This window comes from Herpailurus yagouaroundi, unplaced genomic scaffold (genome assembly GCF_014898765.1).
Source record: "Herpailurus yagouaroundi ecotype Mexico unplaced genomic scaffold, PumYag 252, whole genome shotgun sequence".
Taxonomy (NCBI): Eukaryota; Metazoa; Chordata; class Mammalia; order Carnivora; family Felidae; genus Herpailurus; species Herpailurus yagouaroundi.
The window spans coordinates 1,108,369-1,126,667 of NW_024412469.1; the positions used below are offsets into that span (position 1 = coordinate 1,108,369).

At 38.8% G+C, this 18,299-nt stretch overlaps 1 protein-coding gene across 13 annotated transcripts in view; it reads left to right on the plus strand.

Annotated features, from left to right (window-relative positions):
- Positions 1–18,299, plus strand: part of KDM4C (lysine demethylase 4C) — a 473,115-nt gene that overhangs the window by 292,671 nt on the left and 162,145 nt on the right. For all 13 annotated transcript variants that reach the window (XR_005786297.1, XM_040460839.1, XM_040460852.1 and 10 more), the window contains one exon: positions 17,668–17,849. Coding sequence is in view for 12 of the 13 variants with exons in the window: in XM_040460839.1 (XP_040316773.1) it covers positions 17,668–17,849 (182 nt within the window). In the remaining variant the exon portion in view is untranslated. The remainder of the gene's footprint in view (positions 1–17,667; positions 17,850–18,299) is intronic.

An 18,299-nucleotide genomic window follows, 5' to 3' on the forward strand; every position in this document is an offset into this window, starting at 1 on the left:
ATGCATCAGTACTCCTGTGTCCCTTGGATAAATTCCTAGCAGTGCTATTGCTGGGTCATAGGGTAGGTCTATTTTTAATTTTCTGAGGAACCTCCACACTGCTTTCCAGAGCGGCTGCACCAATTTGCATTCCCACCAACAGTGCAAGAGGGTTCTCGTTTCTCCACATCCTCTCCAGCATCTAGAGTCTCCTGATTTGTTCATTTTGGCCACTCTGACTGGCGTAAGGTGATACCTGAGTGTGGTTTTGATTTGTATTTCCCTGATAAGGAGCGACGCTGAACATCTTTTCATGTGCCTGTTGGTCAGGGCCCTTGTTTCTTTATTGACCGTGTGTCTAGATGATCTATCCATTTCTGTAAGTGGGGTGTTAAAGTCCCCTGCAATTACCACATTCTTCTCAATAAGGTTGCTTATGTTTATGAGTAATTGTTTTATATATTTGGGCGCTCCGGTATTCGGCGCATAGACATTTATAATTGTTAGCTCTTCCTGATGGATAGAACCTGTCACTATTATATAATGTCCTTCTTCATCTCTTGTTACAGCCTTTAATTTAAAGTCTAGTTTGTCTGATATAAGTATGGCTACTCCAGCTTTCTTTTGGCTTCCAGTCGCATGATAAATAGTTCTCCATCCCCTCACTCTCAATCTAAAGGTGTCCTCAGGTCTAAAATGAGTCTCTTGTAGACAGCAAATAGATGGGTCTTGTTTTTTTATCCATTCTGATACCCTATGTCTTTTGGTTGGCGCATTTAATCCATTTACATTCAATGTTATTATAGAAAGATATGGGTTTAGAATCATTGTGATGTCTGTATGTTTTATGCTTGTAGTGATATCTCTGGTACTTTGTCTCACAGGGTCCCCCTTAGGATCTCTTGTAGAGCTGGTTTAGTGGTGACAAATTCCTTCAGTTTTTGTTTGTTTGGGAAGACCTTTATCTCTCCTTCTATTCTAAATGACAGACTTGCTGGATAGAGGATTCTCGGCTGCCTATTTTTTCTGTCTAGCACACTGAAAATCTCGTGCCAATTCTTTCTGGCCTGCCAAGTTTCAAAAGAGAGATCAGTCACGAGTCTTATAGGTCTCCCTTTATATGTGAGGGCACGTTTACCCCTTGCTGCTTTCAGAATTTTCTCGTTATCCTTGTATTTTGCCAGTTTCACTATGATATGTCGTGCAGAAGATTGATTCAAGTTACGTCTGAAGGGAGTTCTCTGTGCCTCTTGGATTTCAATGCCTTTTTCCTTCCCCAGTTCAGGGAAGTTCTCAGCTATGATTTCTTCAGGTACCCCTTCAGCACCTTTCCCTCTCTCTTCCTCCTCTGGGATACCAATGATGCGTATATTATTTCTTTTTAGTGTATCACTTAGTTCTCTAATTTTCCCCTCATACTCCTGGATTTTTTTATCTCTCTTTTTCTCAGCTTCCTCTTTTTCCATAACTTTATCTTCTAGTTCACCTATTCTCTCCTCTGCCTCTTCAATCCGAGCCGTGGTGGTTTTCATTTTGTTATGCATTTCGTTTAAAGCGTTTTTCAGCTCCTCGTGACTGTTCCTTAGTGCCTTGATCTCTGTAGCAAGAGATTCTCTGCTGTCAGCTATACTGTTTTCAAGCCCAGCGATTAATTTTATGACTATTATTCTAAATTCACTTTCTGTTATATTATTTAAATCCTTTTTGATCAGCTCATTAGCTGTTGTTATTTTCTGGAGATTCTTCTGAGGGGAATTCTTCCGCTTGGTCATTTTGGATAGTCCCTGGCGTGGTGAGGACCTGCAGGGCACTTCCCCTGTGCTGTGGTGTATAACTGGAGTTGGTGGGCGGAGCCACAGTCAGACCTGATGTCTGCCCCCAGCCCACCGCTGGGGCCACAGTCAGACTGGTGTGTTCCTTCTCTTCCCCTCTCCTAGGGGCGGGATTCACTGTGGGGTGGGGTGGCCTGTCTGGGCTACTTGCACACTGCCAGGCTTGTGATGCTGGGGATCTGGAGTCTTAGCTGGGGTGGGTAGGCAAGGTGCACAGGGGCAGGAGGGGCAGGCTTAGCTTGCTTCTCCTTAGGTGATCCACTTCAGGAGGGGCCCTGTGGCAGCAGGAGGGAGTCAGATCCGCTGCCGGAGGTTTGGCTCCGCAGAAGCGCAGAGTTGGGTGTTTGCGAGGAGCGAGGAAGTTCCCTGGCAGGAACTGGCTCTCATTGGGATTTTGGCTGGGGGATGGGCGGGGGAGATGGCGCTGACGAGAGCCTTTGTTCCCCACCAAACTGAGCTCAGTAGTCTGGGGGCTCAGCAGCTCTCCTTCCCTTTGTCCTCCAGCCTTCCCGCTTTCTGAGCAGAGCTGTTAACTTATGACCTCCCAGCCGCTAAGTCGCGCTTGCTGTCGGAACACAGTCCGGCAGGCCCCTCCGCTTTTTGCAAGCCAGACTCGGGGGCTCTGCTTGGCCGGCGAGCCGCCCCTCCGCCCCGGCTCCCTCCCGCCAGTCTGTGGAGCGCGCACCGCACAGCCTCGCCGCCCTTCCTACCGTCTTCCGTGGGCCTCTCGTCTGCGATTGGCTCCGGCGACTCCGTTCTGCTAATCCTCTGCGGTTTTCTGGGTTATTTAGGCAGGTGTAGGTGGAATCTAAGTGATCAGCAGGATGCGCGGTGAGCCCAGCGTCCTCCTACACCACTATCTTCCCTCTCTCCTGTTTCTGTTGTTTAAAACAGTACATTGAATGAGTTGGAAAACATCATTTTGCAATGGTTTTGAGATCTCTATTAGTGTAATGTTATGCATAAAGAATAAAACTATGTCTATGCATTTAGTTTAAGAAGTGCTTTGCAACTGAAATAGCAGAATTCTGTTACCCATTATTACGTTCATATTTTAAGGGATTTCATTTTTTCTTAATACATAATTTAATTTTTCCTTAATGTCAGTACTTCCCAGGAAAGCCACACCTAAAAATCCTATAGTTTTTTTCTCTTTTCTACTTTTGAACACACTTTTACAAACCTTCAAAATTCAGTGATTTATAAGATCATTGAAATACAGTTTGTATACAGATTATTAAATAGTTTGGGTAGGAACAATAAAGTTCCCAAGTTTGAATTTCTTTTTTTTTTTTGAGTAGTTCACTTGTGGCCTCAACATCCTCTCCCGCACTTTCTTCCAGGACATTGAAACCATATATAATGCCTCCCAGGACTGAAATTTTGCTCAAGTACCTGAAAGATAACAGATGCTGCTGTGCTCCTCATAGCAGAGAATAGTGCTAAACCAGCCAAAACACGTCACTGGAACATAACCCCAGAGCAAGTGGTTGTGGTGATTGGTAAAGGGAAATTGTACTATAGTAGAGTAGATGACTTTCCCCATCTGCTGGATTCCATCAGAAAGTCCTGGCAACACCCCTTCAACAATGGCCCAAGTGTTCTTCTGTTGAGAAATCCACTTACACTAGGAAGCAAAATCTGTTAAAAAAGACTGTACTGAGGAGTGAATGAATCTGACATGTATCTGTTTTTAAACTGTTTTCCCCAGATCGTAGGAGCTACCTAATATTATTCTGACTCAGGTTTTTTTAACTTTAAAGATTGCATATTTTTATAATTACAAAAACTTACAAATTCCCTTTTTTATTCCAGATATTTAAATGTATCTTTATAGATTGGCATTATTCTCTCCATATAGTTTTGTATCAGTATTTTGTTTATTAATATAATATTTATATTCACTTAATATTATATATGTGTTTATATTTATTATATTTTATTAATGCTCTTTATTTTTTATTTTTTATTTTTTCAAATTTTTTTTAACGTTTAATTATTTTTGAGACAGAGAGAGACAGAGCATGAACGGGGGAGGGGCAGAGAGAGAGGGAGACACAGAGTCGGGAGCAGGCTCCAGGCTCTGAGCTATCAGCCCAGAGCCTCACCCGTGGCTCGAACTCACGGACCACGAGATCGTGACCTGAGCTGAAGTCGGACGCCCAACTGACTGAGCCACCCAGGCGCCCCTATTAATGCTCTTTAAAAACATCATTTATAATGCTGGAATAATATGGCCATTCCATAATTTATTTATATATTTTTAAGTGAACACTTTTGGGGGGATACTTTTGTAAAGGACATTAATCTTTTTTATTAATCATAAATAATAGTGATGTTTTTAACTGGGAGAATAAAGGCTTTTTTCCCTGAAAGGATAAATCTTTTTTTTTTAAATAAATGCTTATTCATTTTTGAGAGAGAGAGAGAGAGAGAGAGAGAGAGAGAGAGAGAGATATGAGAGAGGAGGGGCATAGAGAGAGGGGGAGAGAGATGATCTAAAGTGGATTCTGCACTGACAGCAGTGAGTCTGATGCGGGACTCGAACTCACACACTATGAGATCGTGATCTGAGCTGAAGTTGGACACTGTACTGTCTAACCTACCCAGGTGCCCCCAAAGGATAAATATTTTGATAGAAATGTTTATATAGATATTTTAAAAGTTATTTATTTATTTTGAGAGAGCTCAAGCAAGGGAGGGGTAGAGAGAGAGGGGGAGAGAGAATCCCAAGCAGGCTTTGCACTGTCAGCGTGGAGCCCGATGCAGGGCTCAAACCCATGAACCATGAGATCATGACCTGAGCCAAAACCAAGAGTTGGGTGCTTAACCAGCTGAGCCACTCAGACCCCCCAGAAATGTTTATATAGTAAGAGAGAATTGGGTACCTGTCTAGATGAGCTTTTCCTGTTTCAGTCTGTCATGTCATGTTAAGAGTTTAGTATGTAGGGCATACATTTTAGGTAATTTTCTAGATGAAAATTTTCTGGATAATATTTGCAAAGATTATGCTGCAGATCCCACAGGTTAATGCTGGAGACCTAAAAGGGAAGGAAAACCATCATTTGTTGAAGCCCCAGGCCTTACATATTAATGGCTAGCAGCTTTATGACTGGTATCTCATATAACCTTGTAATTTAGAAAATCTTGTGCTCATTTTGCAGATGAAGAAGCAGGTTTAGAATTGTAACCAAACTTTAAGACCACATGGATTGCATGAATGAAACATTTTAAGTTATTTTAATAGAGTTGTATTGAAGCTCTACTCTTATAGTCATGTTTACCTCAGATTAGTTGCATGACTAATTCTAATTATATAATTCTGATTAGTTGTATAACTAGTTCATAACTAATTGTGGTTCTAGACCACAAAGTCAGGGGTTTGTTACATTTCTTACCTAATTTATTATAATGTTTAACTATATGATAATTTGCCATAGACTTAATTTTATGATCACATGAGCCAATATTTTTAAATATTATATTTTAATTTCATTCCTTAATATAAACTTGTTTTTAGTCACATATACTTTTGTATGAAAAGCAATGTAAATTCTTTTATATAGAAAGTAACCAAAAATAAATACCTAATCAGTAAAATTAAAAGTGTGTATGTAGGGGTGCCTGGGTGGCTCTGTCAGTTAACCGTCTGACTTTGGCTCAGGTCATGATCTCACAGTTCGTGAGTTCAAGCCCCGTGTCGGGCTCTGTGCTGACAGCTCAGAGCCTGGAGGCTGCTTCACATTCTGTGTCTCCCTATCTCTCTGCCCCTTCCCTGCTCATGCTCTGTCTCTCTCTGTCTCAAAAATAAATAAACATTAAAAAAAAATTAAGAAGTGTGTACCTACAATAATCTCTAAGATCACTTCTTAGTGTCCCCTGCTACACCTTGGAAAGTTTTATTAATTTGAGAGGGAAGTTGCTCTCTGAATAATGGAACATAACTCCAAGTGAGTATAAAAACTGTTACAAAGATTCTGGGAATATTTTAAGATTCTCAAGTGAATTACAGCAAGCCTAACTATTTTTTCAGAACCAGAAAGTGTTTAGGATTTCCTGGGCTCCCAACTTTGTAATATGTGCTAGGATTGAGTCTCTTGCATGCAATCCCTTTCTGACTGCTGTGTAGTCATTGGGTCAACATCAGATGCACCACTGGCCCTCAGACTCTATAGTTACATACTAAAAAGACACATTTCTAGCTATGCCTTTGTGACTGGATTCGATCTTTGAAAAACACCATTGTTTATGGCCCCGAGGAAAGAGCCAGTACTACAAGTATGAATACTTCTGACAGCAAATGTGTGGGTCATATTTCCCAATCCAACCATTTGTTTCACTCCCCAGACATAACTGGGTGTCCTACAATTTAGTTTCTGATGCTAACAGCATAGAGTTAGTGCAGCCCCCACAGGTTAAGGAGTCATTGCCACAAGATGCCCCTACTTCAGATATCAATTGCAAGTTGTTACTCGTGACCAATGTACTATAAAGGCTGGGGCTTCCTACAGCTCCCTTCTCGGGTTTGATCATTTGCTGGAATGGTTCACAGAACTCAGGAAAGCACGTTATATTTACTGGTTTACAATTCAGGGACAGCCAAAAGGAAGGGATGTACAGGGCAGGGTTGGGGTGAGGAGAGTATGTACAGAACTTTCATCCCTCTCCAGGTACATCACCCTCATAGTATCTTGATGTGTTCAATGCTGAAGCTTTCTGAACCCTGTTGTTTAAGGTTTGTTTGGTTTTTAAAGTTCCAGCATAGTTAATGTACAGTGTTATTTTCATTTCAGGGATACAATATAGTGATTAAGTAATTCTGTACATTTACTCACGGCTCATCATGATAAGTGTACTCTTAATCCCCTTCACCTATGTTACCCATCCTGCCACCCATCTCATTTCTGGCAACCATAGTTTGTCCTGTATAGTTAAGAGTTTGTTCCTTGGTTTATCTTTATTTTTCTTTGTTTTGTCTTAAATTTCATGTAAGAGTGGAATCATATGTATTTATCATTCTCTGATTGACTTATTTTGTATGTACACACACACACGCGCGCGCACACACACACACGCGTGCGCGCGCGCACACACACACACACCGCAACTTCTTTATCCATTCGTCTATCCATGGACCTTTGGGCTCCTTCCCTAATTTGACTATTGTAAATAATGCTGCAATAAACATAGGGGTGCATATATCTTTTTGAATTGGTGTTTTCATATTCTTTGGGCAAATACCAAGTAGTGGAATTACTGAATCATGTAGTAATTCTATTTTTAATGTTTTGAGAAATCTCTACACTGTTTTCCAGACTGCGTACACTAGTTTGCACCAGCAGTGCATGAGGGTTCCCCTTTCTCCATACCCTCACTAACACATGTTTCCTTTGTTTTTGATTTTAGCCTATCTGACAAGTGAGAGGTGATATCTCATTGTAGTTTTGATTTGCATTTTCCTGATAACAAGTGTAGATTTGATTTGCATTTTCCTGGTAATGAGTAATGTTGAGCATCTTTTCATGTGTCTGTTGGTCATCTGGATGTCTTCTTTGGAGAAATGTCTATTCATGTCTTCTGTCCATTTTTTTTAGTTAGATTATTTGTGTTTTGGGTGTTGAGTTTTATAAATTCTTTATATAGTTTAGATACTAATCCTTTATTGGATGTGTCATTTGCAAATATTTCTTGCATTCAGTAAGTTGTCTTTTAGTCATGTTGATTGTTTCCTTTGTGGTGCAGAAGCTTTTTATTTTGATGTAGTTCCAATAGTTTATTTTTGCTTTTATTTCTCTTGCCTGGGGAGACCTATCTAGAAAAATGCTATGGCAATGTCAGAGAAATTACTGCCTGTGCTCTCTCCCAGGATTTTTATGGCTTAAGGTCACATATTTAGGAACTTAGTCCATTTTGCATTTTAGAGCTTTTATGGAGGCTCATTTGTCCACACAATTGAATAAACCATCGTCTATTGGCAATTTAACTTAATCACCAGCCCCTGTCCCCTCCACTGAGGTCAGAGGTGCAGCTGAAGTGCCAATCCTCTAATCATGCCTTGGTCTTTCTGGTGGCCTGCTTCAATCCTGAAGCTATTTCAGGGCCCCCAACTACCAGTCAGTCATCGTATTAGCATACAAAAGATGCTTTTATCTATTCTAAGACTCCAGGAGTCTTAGAAGCTCTGTGTCAGGAACGAGACTAAGACCAAATATTTCACCCAATGGTGCTCTTCTCACCCCTACCTCTCAGGAAATTCCAAGAGTTTTAGGAGCTCTCTGCCAGGAACTGAATCAAAGACCAAATATATTTCATTTTATATCACAGTGTCACAGTGAGTATGATTTGAATAGCAAGCAGGGAGGATAATTTTGGAGATGCATTTAAGACACACTGATGAAGCATGAGGTGAGTTGTAAGCAGGCTGCCTATGAGGGGCTGCTTAGTGTGATTTTATGTAAGAGGCAGAAGTGTGATTACCTGTTAGTATTCAGCTATCATATATGTAAATAAAATACTGTTAATTTACCTCTTAATTCTTCTTGAGCACTATTCATTGGTACTTTGTGCATATCTGTTCCCATTATCTCTCTCCAAGAGCTCTTATTTCTGCCAGAAATATTTAGAATCAGAGACAAAGTTTGGTTTCTTAAGTATAAATCAGAAAAAAATTATTTTTTTAAATTTTTTAGTTTTTTATTTTTATAACATTTTATTTTTAAGTAATCTCTATATCCAACATGAGGGCTGAACTCACGACCCTAAAATCAAGAATCATATGCTACACTGAGCCAGGCAGGTGCCCCTAATTTTTAATTTTGAGAGTTTTAATTTTAATTCCAGTTAGTTAACATACAGTGTTATGTTAGTTTCAGGTATACAATATAGTGATTCAACACTTCTGTACATTGCTGGGTGCTTGTCACAACAATTGCACTCCTTAATCCCTGTCACCTATTTCACCCATCCCTTGTGGGAACCATCAGTTTCTTCTGTATAGTTAAGAGTCTGTTTCTTGGTTTGCCTCTCCCTTTTTTTCCCCTTTGCTCCTTTGTTTTGTTTCTTAAATTCTGCATATGAGTGAAATCATATGGCACTTGTCTTTCTCTGACTTATTTCACTTAGCATAAATTCTAGCTCCATCCCTGTCATTATAAATGGCAAGATTTCATTCTTTTTTATGGCTGAGTAGTATTTTATTTTATATATACTTTATATTTTATATACAAAATATAATTTTGTAATTCTATATACACAAAATTTTATGAACTTCTTTACCCATTCATCAGTCGATGGACATTTGGGTTCTTTTCACAATTTTTAAAAATTTCTTTAAATCCAAGTTAGTCAACATATAGCGTAATAATGGTTTCAAGAGTAGAATTTAGTGATTCATCACTTACATATAATACCCAGTGCTCGTCCCAACAAGTGCCCTCCTTAATGCCCATCACCCATTTAGTCCATCCCTGTACCCAACACCCCTCCAGCAACCCTCAGTTTGTTTTCTGTATTTAAGAGTCTCTTATAGTTTGCCTCCCTCTGTTTTTGTCTTATTTTTCCTTCCTGTCCCCTATGTTCAACTGTTTTGTTTCTTAAATTACACATACGAGTGCAATTATATATTTGTCTTTCTCTGACTTATTTTGCTTAGCATAACACACTCAAATTCCATCCATGTTGTTGCAAATGGCAAGATTTCATTCTTTTTGATTGCCAAGTAATATTCCATTGTGTATATCCAGATAGATAGATAGATAGATAGATAGATAGATAGATAGACAGACACATATATACTATGTCTTCTTTATCCATTCATCAGTCAGTGGACATTTGGGGTCTTTTCGTAATTTGGCTATTATTTATAGTGCTGCTACAAACATTGGGATGCATGTGCCCCCTTTGAATCAGCATTTTTGTATCCTTTGGATAAATACCTAGAAGTGCAATTGTTGGGTCGTAGGGTAACTGTATTTTTAATTTTTTGAGGAATCTCCATATTGTTTTCTAGAGCAACTGCACCAGTTTGCATTTCCACTAACAGTGCAAAAATGTTCCCCTTTCTCCTCATCCTTGCCAACATCTTTTGTTTCCTGAGTTGTTAATTTTAGCCATTGTGACAGGTGTGAGGTGGTATCTCATTGTGGTTTAGATTTGTATTTCTCTAATGATGAGTGATGTTGAGTATCTTTTCATGTGTCTTTTAGCCATCTAGATGTCTTCTTTGGAAAAATATAATTCAAAAATAATAAAAATATAAAATATAAAAATAAAACAAAATACAAAATATTTAAAAATATAAAATATATATTTATATAAATATATGTATTTATATAAGTATAAATATAATCATTATCATTGATAATGTTGCCATAAGCATCAGGGTACATGTGTCTTTTGAAATAAGTTATTTTTGTATCTTTTGAGTAAATACCTAGTAGTGCAATTCCTGGATCATAGGGTAGTTCTATTTTTAACTTTTTGAGGAACACTCATACCATTTTCCAGAGTGGCTGCACCAGTTTGGATTCCCACCAACAGTTCATGAGGGTCCCTTTTTCTATACATCTTCACCAACACCCGATGTTTATGCTGCTTTTGATTTTAGCCATTCTGACAAGTGTGAGGTGATACCTCATTGTAGTTTTGATTTGCATTTCCTTGATGGTAAGTTATGATGAACATTTTTTCATGTGTCTGTTGGCCACCTGGATATCTTTGGAGAAATGTCTGTTCATGTCTTCTGCCAATTTTTTTTTGGTTGGATTATTTATGTTTTGGGTGTTGGGTTTTATAAGTTCTTTATATATTTGGATACTAATCCTTTATCAGATATGTCATTTGCAAATATCTTTCCATACATTGACTATTGCACAACTTACTGTTTTTTTAGTGACATGGCAATCAAAAATTTCAGGGCAGCTATTGAAGGTGCTGCTGGTATGGCAGTAACATTTTTAACAGGTTACTTCAGTATATTTATCCAAGATAGTATGTATTTTCCCCATTTTTCCATTATAGTAGTGGTTGTGAGGGAGCTGGCCATCCTTCATGGGAGGCCACCTAAGCCATTGCTTACATTTCCTTTCTCAGGACAAAGTTCCAGAGAACATGGTGTCTTGAGCTGTGTTACAGCTTGCTTATATGAATTCTGTGTAAGCACTTATACAAATTTAAGGAACTGCTGTGTATTTAGGCTCATGGTTTTCTCAACTGTATTTCACTCACTACAGAGTTATGGGAACATTTTTATAAAGTGCTGTTGGCATAGAATTTGTTTTCTACTATAGCTAACAAACCTTGTAGACCTTAATGAAGGAACTGAGAGGAAAGGATGCCTTCTTCTAGTATTGACTTGTTTTCTTTTTGTTTAAGCATCACACATTGATTGGGGAAAGTGATTTATAAAATTCTTGCTGGCTGTCAGAACAGAGTCTACACCTGTTTTGTTTGGGCTGTATTGTTGAACAGTAACTCTGTGATACTAATATTTTCAGTGAATATATATATATATATATATATATATGTGTGTGTGTGTGTGTGTGTGTATATATATACACAGAGTTGAACAGTAACTCTGTGATACTAATATTTTCAGTGAATATATATATATATATATATGTGTGTGTGTGTGTGTGTGTGTGTGTGTGTATATATATATATCCATGTGTAAGTTTGTGTTTCTCGACCTTTTTGCTCTCAGGACTCCTTTATGCACTTAAATTTTTGAGGATCCCAAAGAGGTTTCCTTTCATCTTGTCATGTCCTTTCCTTTTTGTCTTTCCTTCCCTTGGGTTTATTCTATGTATATTTACTTGCTGGAAGTTAAAACAGGAAAAGTTTTAAATGTGTTTAACTGTATTTAACTGTATTAATTCATTTGAAAGTAGCAATAATACATTCATAAATAGTTACATTTGTTTTCATAAAAAAATAACAATATCCCCAAATCATAAAAAACAAAGAAGGGAATGGTATTGTTTCACATTATTTGCACAAGTGTTTAATTAGATTTAATAGAAATAATTGGATTCTTATATCTGCTTCTGCATTCAGTGTGCTGCATTATGTTCTGGTTGAAGTATGTGAAGAAAGTCCAGCTTCACACAGATAGGAGATTGGATGGGGTACCATATTTCAGTAGCCTTTTCAGATAATTATGGATATTCTTCTTTGACACTACACCAAAGCTTGGCATATGTTAGTTTTTTTAAAGATTAGTTGCATTGTGGAATCTGAAATCATGTCAATGAACTCTTTGTACTCTGTTAAGCTACAGATTCATTGGTGTGTCTTGCACTTTGAGTGATTCTTTTACACATGCTTCATTTTGTAACAGCATCCATTGGTAAACAGTTACATAGGTCTCTTTATGTAATATTTAAAAATTACATTTGATATTATCTCCATCAATCTCATCACAAACAGCTTTAAGTATTGGGAAGCTATCAAGCTTACAGTAGTGGATACACATTTTCCAGAATTCTAATTTTGACTCATAAACTTGAATTTACCATTGTCAACAAATACTCTGAATAGTTTTTTTTTTATTAAAATGACAGTCTTTTTGTTCCCTTTCATGAAAATTCCTGCCAGACCCAAGTCTGAGTAACCATAGTTTGTCTGTTAATCATTCTTTTAAGTGAAAATCGTGTCCCATGAAAGAGACAGCTTATCCATCTTGCAATTCAATTAATTGCATATGTGCTTTTCCCCAAGACAACTATTGAACTTCATTGTGCAGCAGAAGTACTGTATGAATATATCCCATGTTTATCACAAATTTAATAAAATCGATGCCAGGGTGAGATAGACAAATAACGTCTTTGTGTTATTATGAAAGTAATTCTGACCATCCAGACCCTGTGAAATTGTCCTTTGTGTCTCTGGGAGTCCACAGACCTTACTTTGAGAACTGCTGTTAAACTATTAGCTCTTCTTTTGTTCTCGTTGGGAATACAGTAACTGCTGGTAATGTTTTCACAGATTTACCAAACTTTGATGCACTTACGCCAAGGGATTTTTCATTTGCCTCACTTGCTCCTGAATCTACAGCAAATTGTAGCATTCAGGATGAGACTCAGATCTGTGTACAATCTTCTGATTGTTGGTATGCTGTTATAAAAGAGGATATAATTTTTTGGGGCACCTGGGTGGCTCAGTCGGTTAAGTGTCTGACTTCGGCTCAGGTCATGATCTCGCGGTTCGTTAGTTCGAGCCCCGTGTCAGGCTGTGTGCTGACAGCTCGGAGCCTGGAGCCTGCTTCAGATTCTGTGTCTCCCTCTCTCTCTGCCCCTCCCCTGCTCATGCTCTGTCTCTCTCTGTCTCAAAAGTAAAAATAAAAACATCAAAAAAATTTCAAAAAAGAGGATATAATTTTAGTAATAAAAACATTGGTAATTCATTAAATGCCTGCAGTGTCTATGTCTTTTTATGTTTGGTAATTTCTACCCTTGCCCTTTTATTTTACAAGGATGTTGTGAGAACTAATTTGATATTTAACAACTGTAAGAATCTATTTTTATCACATCACATGTTTTAAAATACATCATGTTACGGGGTGCCTGGGTGGCGCAGTCGGTTAAGCGTCCGACTTCAGCCAGGTCCGGGAGTTCGAGCCCCGCGTCAGGCTCTGGGCGGATGGCTCAGAGCCTGGAGCCTGTTTCCGATTATGTGTCTCCCTCTCTCTCTGCCCCTCCCCCGTTCATACTCTGTCTCTCTCTGTCCCCCCCAAAAATAAATAAACGTTAAAAAAAAATTAAAAAAAAATACATCATGTTGTGAGGTGATTATGTACTAATGAGTACAGTGACTCATTTAGGGGTTCATTAGTCAACTATAGTTGAAGAAAGAGAGGAAGAGAGGAAATTCCTAGGCATAGTGATGCCAAATGATCGAAACGTCTCAAAGCTGCAATAAAAAAAACACATTTTTCGTCATCTGTATATTGGAAGTAGAAGTATTTTTTTTTTAATTTTTTTTTCAACGTTTATTCATTTTTGGGACAGAGAGAGACAGGGCATGAACGGGGGAGGGGCAGAGAGAGAGGGAGACACAGAATCGGAAACAGGCTCCAGGCTCTGAGCCATCAGCCCAGAGCCCGACGCGGGGCTCGAACTCACGGACCGCGAGATCGTGACCTGGCTGAAGTCGGACGCTTAACCGACTGCGCCACCCAGGCACCCCAGAAGTATTTTTTTTTTAAAAGTAAGTAGATGAAGGTGTACTAAAATGGAACCAGGAAGTGTGGAGGTTCCTCAAAAAATTAAAAATAGACCTACCCTATGACCCAGCAATAGCACTGCTAGGAATTTACCCAAGAGATACAGGAGTACTCATGCACAGGGGCACTTGTACTCCAATGTTTATAGCAGCACTCTCAACAATAGCCAAATTATGGAAAGAGCCTAAATGTCCATCAACTGATGAATGGATAAAGAAATTGTGGTTTATATATACAATGGGGTACTACGTGGCAATGAGAAAGAATGACATATGGCCCTTTGTAGCAACGTGGATGGAACTGGAGAGAGTGTTATGCTAAGTGAAATAAGCCATACAGAGAAAGACAGATATCATATGTGTTCACTCTTATGTGGATCCTGAGAAACTTAACAGGAACCTATGGGGGAGGGGAAGGAAAAAAAAAGAGGTTAGAGTGGGAGAGAGCCAAAGCATAAGAGACTCTTAAAAACTGAGAACAAACTGAGGGTTGATGGGGGGTGGGAGGGAGGGGAGGGTGGGTGATGGGTATTGAGGAGGGCACCTTTTTGGGATGAGCACTGGGTGTTGTATGGAAACTAATTTGACAATAAATTTCATATATTTAAAAAAATAAAATAAAATGGAACCAGGAACAGGAGTAGAGGCTAAAAGGGAGAGTTTTCATTTGAAGTAATGTGATGAAAGTTTTAGATATCCCAAAGGGATTCCCCACACCCAAAACCTTCTTGGTTCCCTAAGGGATTGAGATTTGCTTTAAATGAATGTCATTGATCTATGAAAAGCAATAGCCAGGTTAGTCTGTGGTTGACCAATGCCATGGGTCAAGAGTAAGCAAGAGTTCTTGGGAGATGGAGGAGAGGATGAAGAAATTTCAGGAGGACGGAATGTTTACCTTCAAAAATGTGCCAGTGATTTTGACATTTAAAGCTAAAGTAAAATCTGAATAATCATCTGATTAAATGCACTATCTTTTCCCCCTCATAAAATATTGTAGCATTTAATTGATAAACAGATCAAATGAAAATAAAATGATTAGATGGATTTTACATAATAATGTATATATTAAGTATATCACTTTAGACTTTACAAAGAACTCCAGCACTTAAGGTTTTATTTTTTTAAAATGTTTATTTACTTTGACAGAGAGAGAATGCATGTGCATTCAATCAGGGGTGGGGCAGAGAGAGAGAGAGAGAGAGAGAGAGAGAGAGAGAATCCCAAGCAGGTTCTGCAATGTCAGCCCAAAGCCTAACATGGAGCTCAATCCCATGAACATGAACCCTGGGGTCATGTCCTGAGCCAAAATCAAGAGTTGGATGCTTAACCAACTGAGCCACCCAAGCACCCCAGCACTTCAGATTTTAAAGAGAAGTTTTACACTTACTATTTCACTTTAAAATTAAAAAGAAAAAAAAAAAAAAGCTCTTAAGTAGGTGAGAAAGGAATTCTCACTATGTGAGAATCTATTTACCCAAAGCCGTTAGCCTTTTGATCAAAGACTTTGAATTAAAAAAAAAAAATTTATGTTTTATTTATTATTTTTGAAAGAGAAACACAGCGCGAGTGGGGAAGGAGCAGAGAGAGAGGGAGATACAGAATCCGAAGCAGGCTTCAGGTTCTGAGCTATCAGCACAGGGCCAAACACGGGGCTTGAACCCACGAGCTGTAAGATCATGACCTGAGCTGAAGTCGGTCACTTAACTGACTGAGCCCCAAAGGGCTTGAATTTAAAACTAGGTCTCTGGAGTAACAGTTCCCTGTACTTGGTGCTGCACAGTGTTGCTGCCTTGCCACTTTTAAGTGATGGGATTACATAGTTATGTTCACTGTGTATTCTGGCCTGGAGATTATCCAAACAGAAGATACATACTCTTTGGGCCAGAGTACAACATCACCTTTGGGGAAGGACATCTGTAGAGCAAGATTCTCTACCAGGTCACTGTTGAGAAAGTTTGGGAAGTGTTCAATTTGAGTCAGGCTGTCCTAGGTCAAGTCTTGCTCTGGGTCTTGCCCACACTCTCTGGCTCCATTGTTAGGAATTGTCCTTTTCCTCTACTTCTTTCTCTTTGTTAGGCTTTTAGGAGGTAATAGTATTTCCTCCATCCCTAAAGATAGTTTGAGAACTCTGCACATTTACTTATGACCAACCAAAGGGATAAGGGCATCATCTATCTTGTATGTTTCAACCTTTTATAATAAAGTAAGTGATATGGTAAATTTATAGTGTGTCAGGAAGAGGCAATAGCTCTTCAAACCCAAAGGATTTCTTTTAGTTTATATCCCAGTTTTAGTGTGTATTTGGGAGATATTAGCCTGTAAGTTAAGGACCTAATGGCATTTCAAATTCTTGGTTGACTTTTCACTCCCATCTTTCATTTGTCAAATCTAAGTGTTCACAGAAAGTCTTCTATTCTGTATTATAGGGAGACTGAGGTGGAAGTGATTTCTGTTTAGCATCAGATTACTTCACTGCAAACATTCTTACCTTTTGTTTTGCTTTCAAACACTGCCTGGCTGAATACTAAGCATTTTCTGTAGATGATGATGATGATACCACTACCACCATGGAAGCAGGAACATTCCCTTTCACTTCAGTTGGCTTTTGATGTCTTTTGAGTTATTTTCAGCCTCATTTAGCCCATCTTATTTTTCCATCTCAGCAAATCTATTTTGACTTTTTTTTTAGAACAGGTAAGTCAACAAGGCAAGGGCTGGAGCATACTGATTCACAGGAGCACCTGTGCTTGGGACTTGAGGACAGTGCTCCACAGTTTTGATTTGTAAGACTGTGACAGCTACTGGTGAGGAGTTTTAGAATGTGTCACAGCTGTAGATGTTAAGTACTAGATGTGCTGTGATGACTGCCACCTGCCCTGGTATACTGTCCCCTGCTATAGACATGAGGAATTTTTTTCTCTTAACCTGTTAGGTCTTACTGTATTTTTCTGGCCTTCTATAAAATTTGGTAAAATGGTATTTTTGTGGAGTAGATCTCTGCCTCTTTCACATTAACAGATATATGTGCTTAAGAGACTTAACCCTCGGGGGGCATTATATTGAATAAATAAGATTTGAAAAGGAATTGTCCTTCATATTCATGTAATGGCAGTGTATTGCTTGGCATCTGATAGGTGCTCTATAAATATTGTTATGAATTCTTGAACCCAAAAATTAAATGACATTCAATTAATAACTTTTTGTTTAGCCACATACAATGTTAGGTGAAGAAATGAAAAATATTGGCAAGGAAGTTACTGGGCTAGCAAATTCCTCTGCTAGTTGGAAGGTAATCTCACAGATAAAAGCTACTTTACCATGTGAGTTATTAATGGTAGCAGTGGAAACACAGAAGTGAAATTGAAGGAGGGGACAGTTTAGTCATTCCTGGCAGGCATGGGGAGGGTGTCAAAAGGAGACTCATTGGCCATTAGATCTGATCTAGCGCTTGAAGATGAGGAGGATGAAAAGAACATTCCTTTTGTTCTGCTTCTGTCAGTATGTATTTGAAAGATAAAATAGGTTTCCTGTCTGACATTAATATCACAGGTACTTTGGAATGTTTGCTTCTTTTATAACCAGGGTGAATTTTCCCTGGGTCCCATGCTCACAGTGTTTTCATGCCTTGATTTGTAAGAATTGCCCGAGGTTCCATCGATTGAGGAGGAAGTGGAAGAAACAGAGTCTTGGGCGAAGCCTTTGGTCCACCTTTGGCAGACGAAGTCCCCAAACTTTGTGGCTGAACAGGAGTATAACGCAGCCATGGCCAGAATGGAGCCACACTGTGCCATCTGTGCTCTTCTTATGCCATACTACAAGGTAATAAGGGTTGAGGGGTTGCTGTCAAGGTGTCCTTTCACTGCTGCACTTTCTGTATGACCATAAAAACACAGATGAATCATTGTAAGGTAAGTATGCACATGAGAAGGAAGGCATTGATATGTATGTACCCACATGGCCGTTACAGAATAGCAAACAGAATTTCTGAGTGCTACTTGAAAGACATTTTTCTGATAGTGCTTTATTGTTTTAATTACATGATTGGTTTATTTGTCAGTCTTGGTTTATTTCAGTCAAGGGGAAGTTTCAACCTTTCTTTCTACCCTTTTCATCAAGAAACACAGAACTTAAAGCGTAACCATAGTAGAAGCATCGCAAAGAGAGAACTTAGCCCTACTTTCTGTTTTGTGTTTGAATATATCATTCTCCCATCCAAGATTCTCAATAACATGTCACCTCTGGGCCCACATTTGAAGTGTCTCTCTTCTC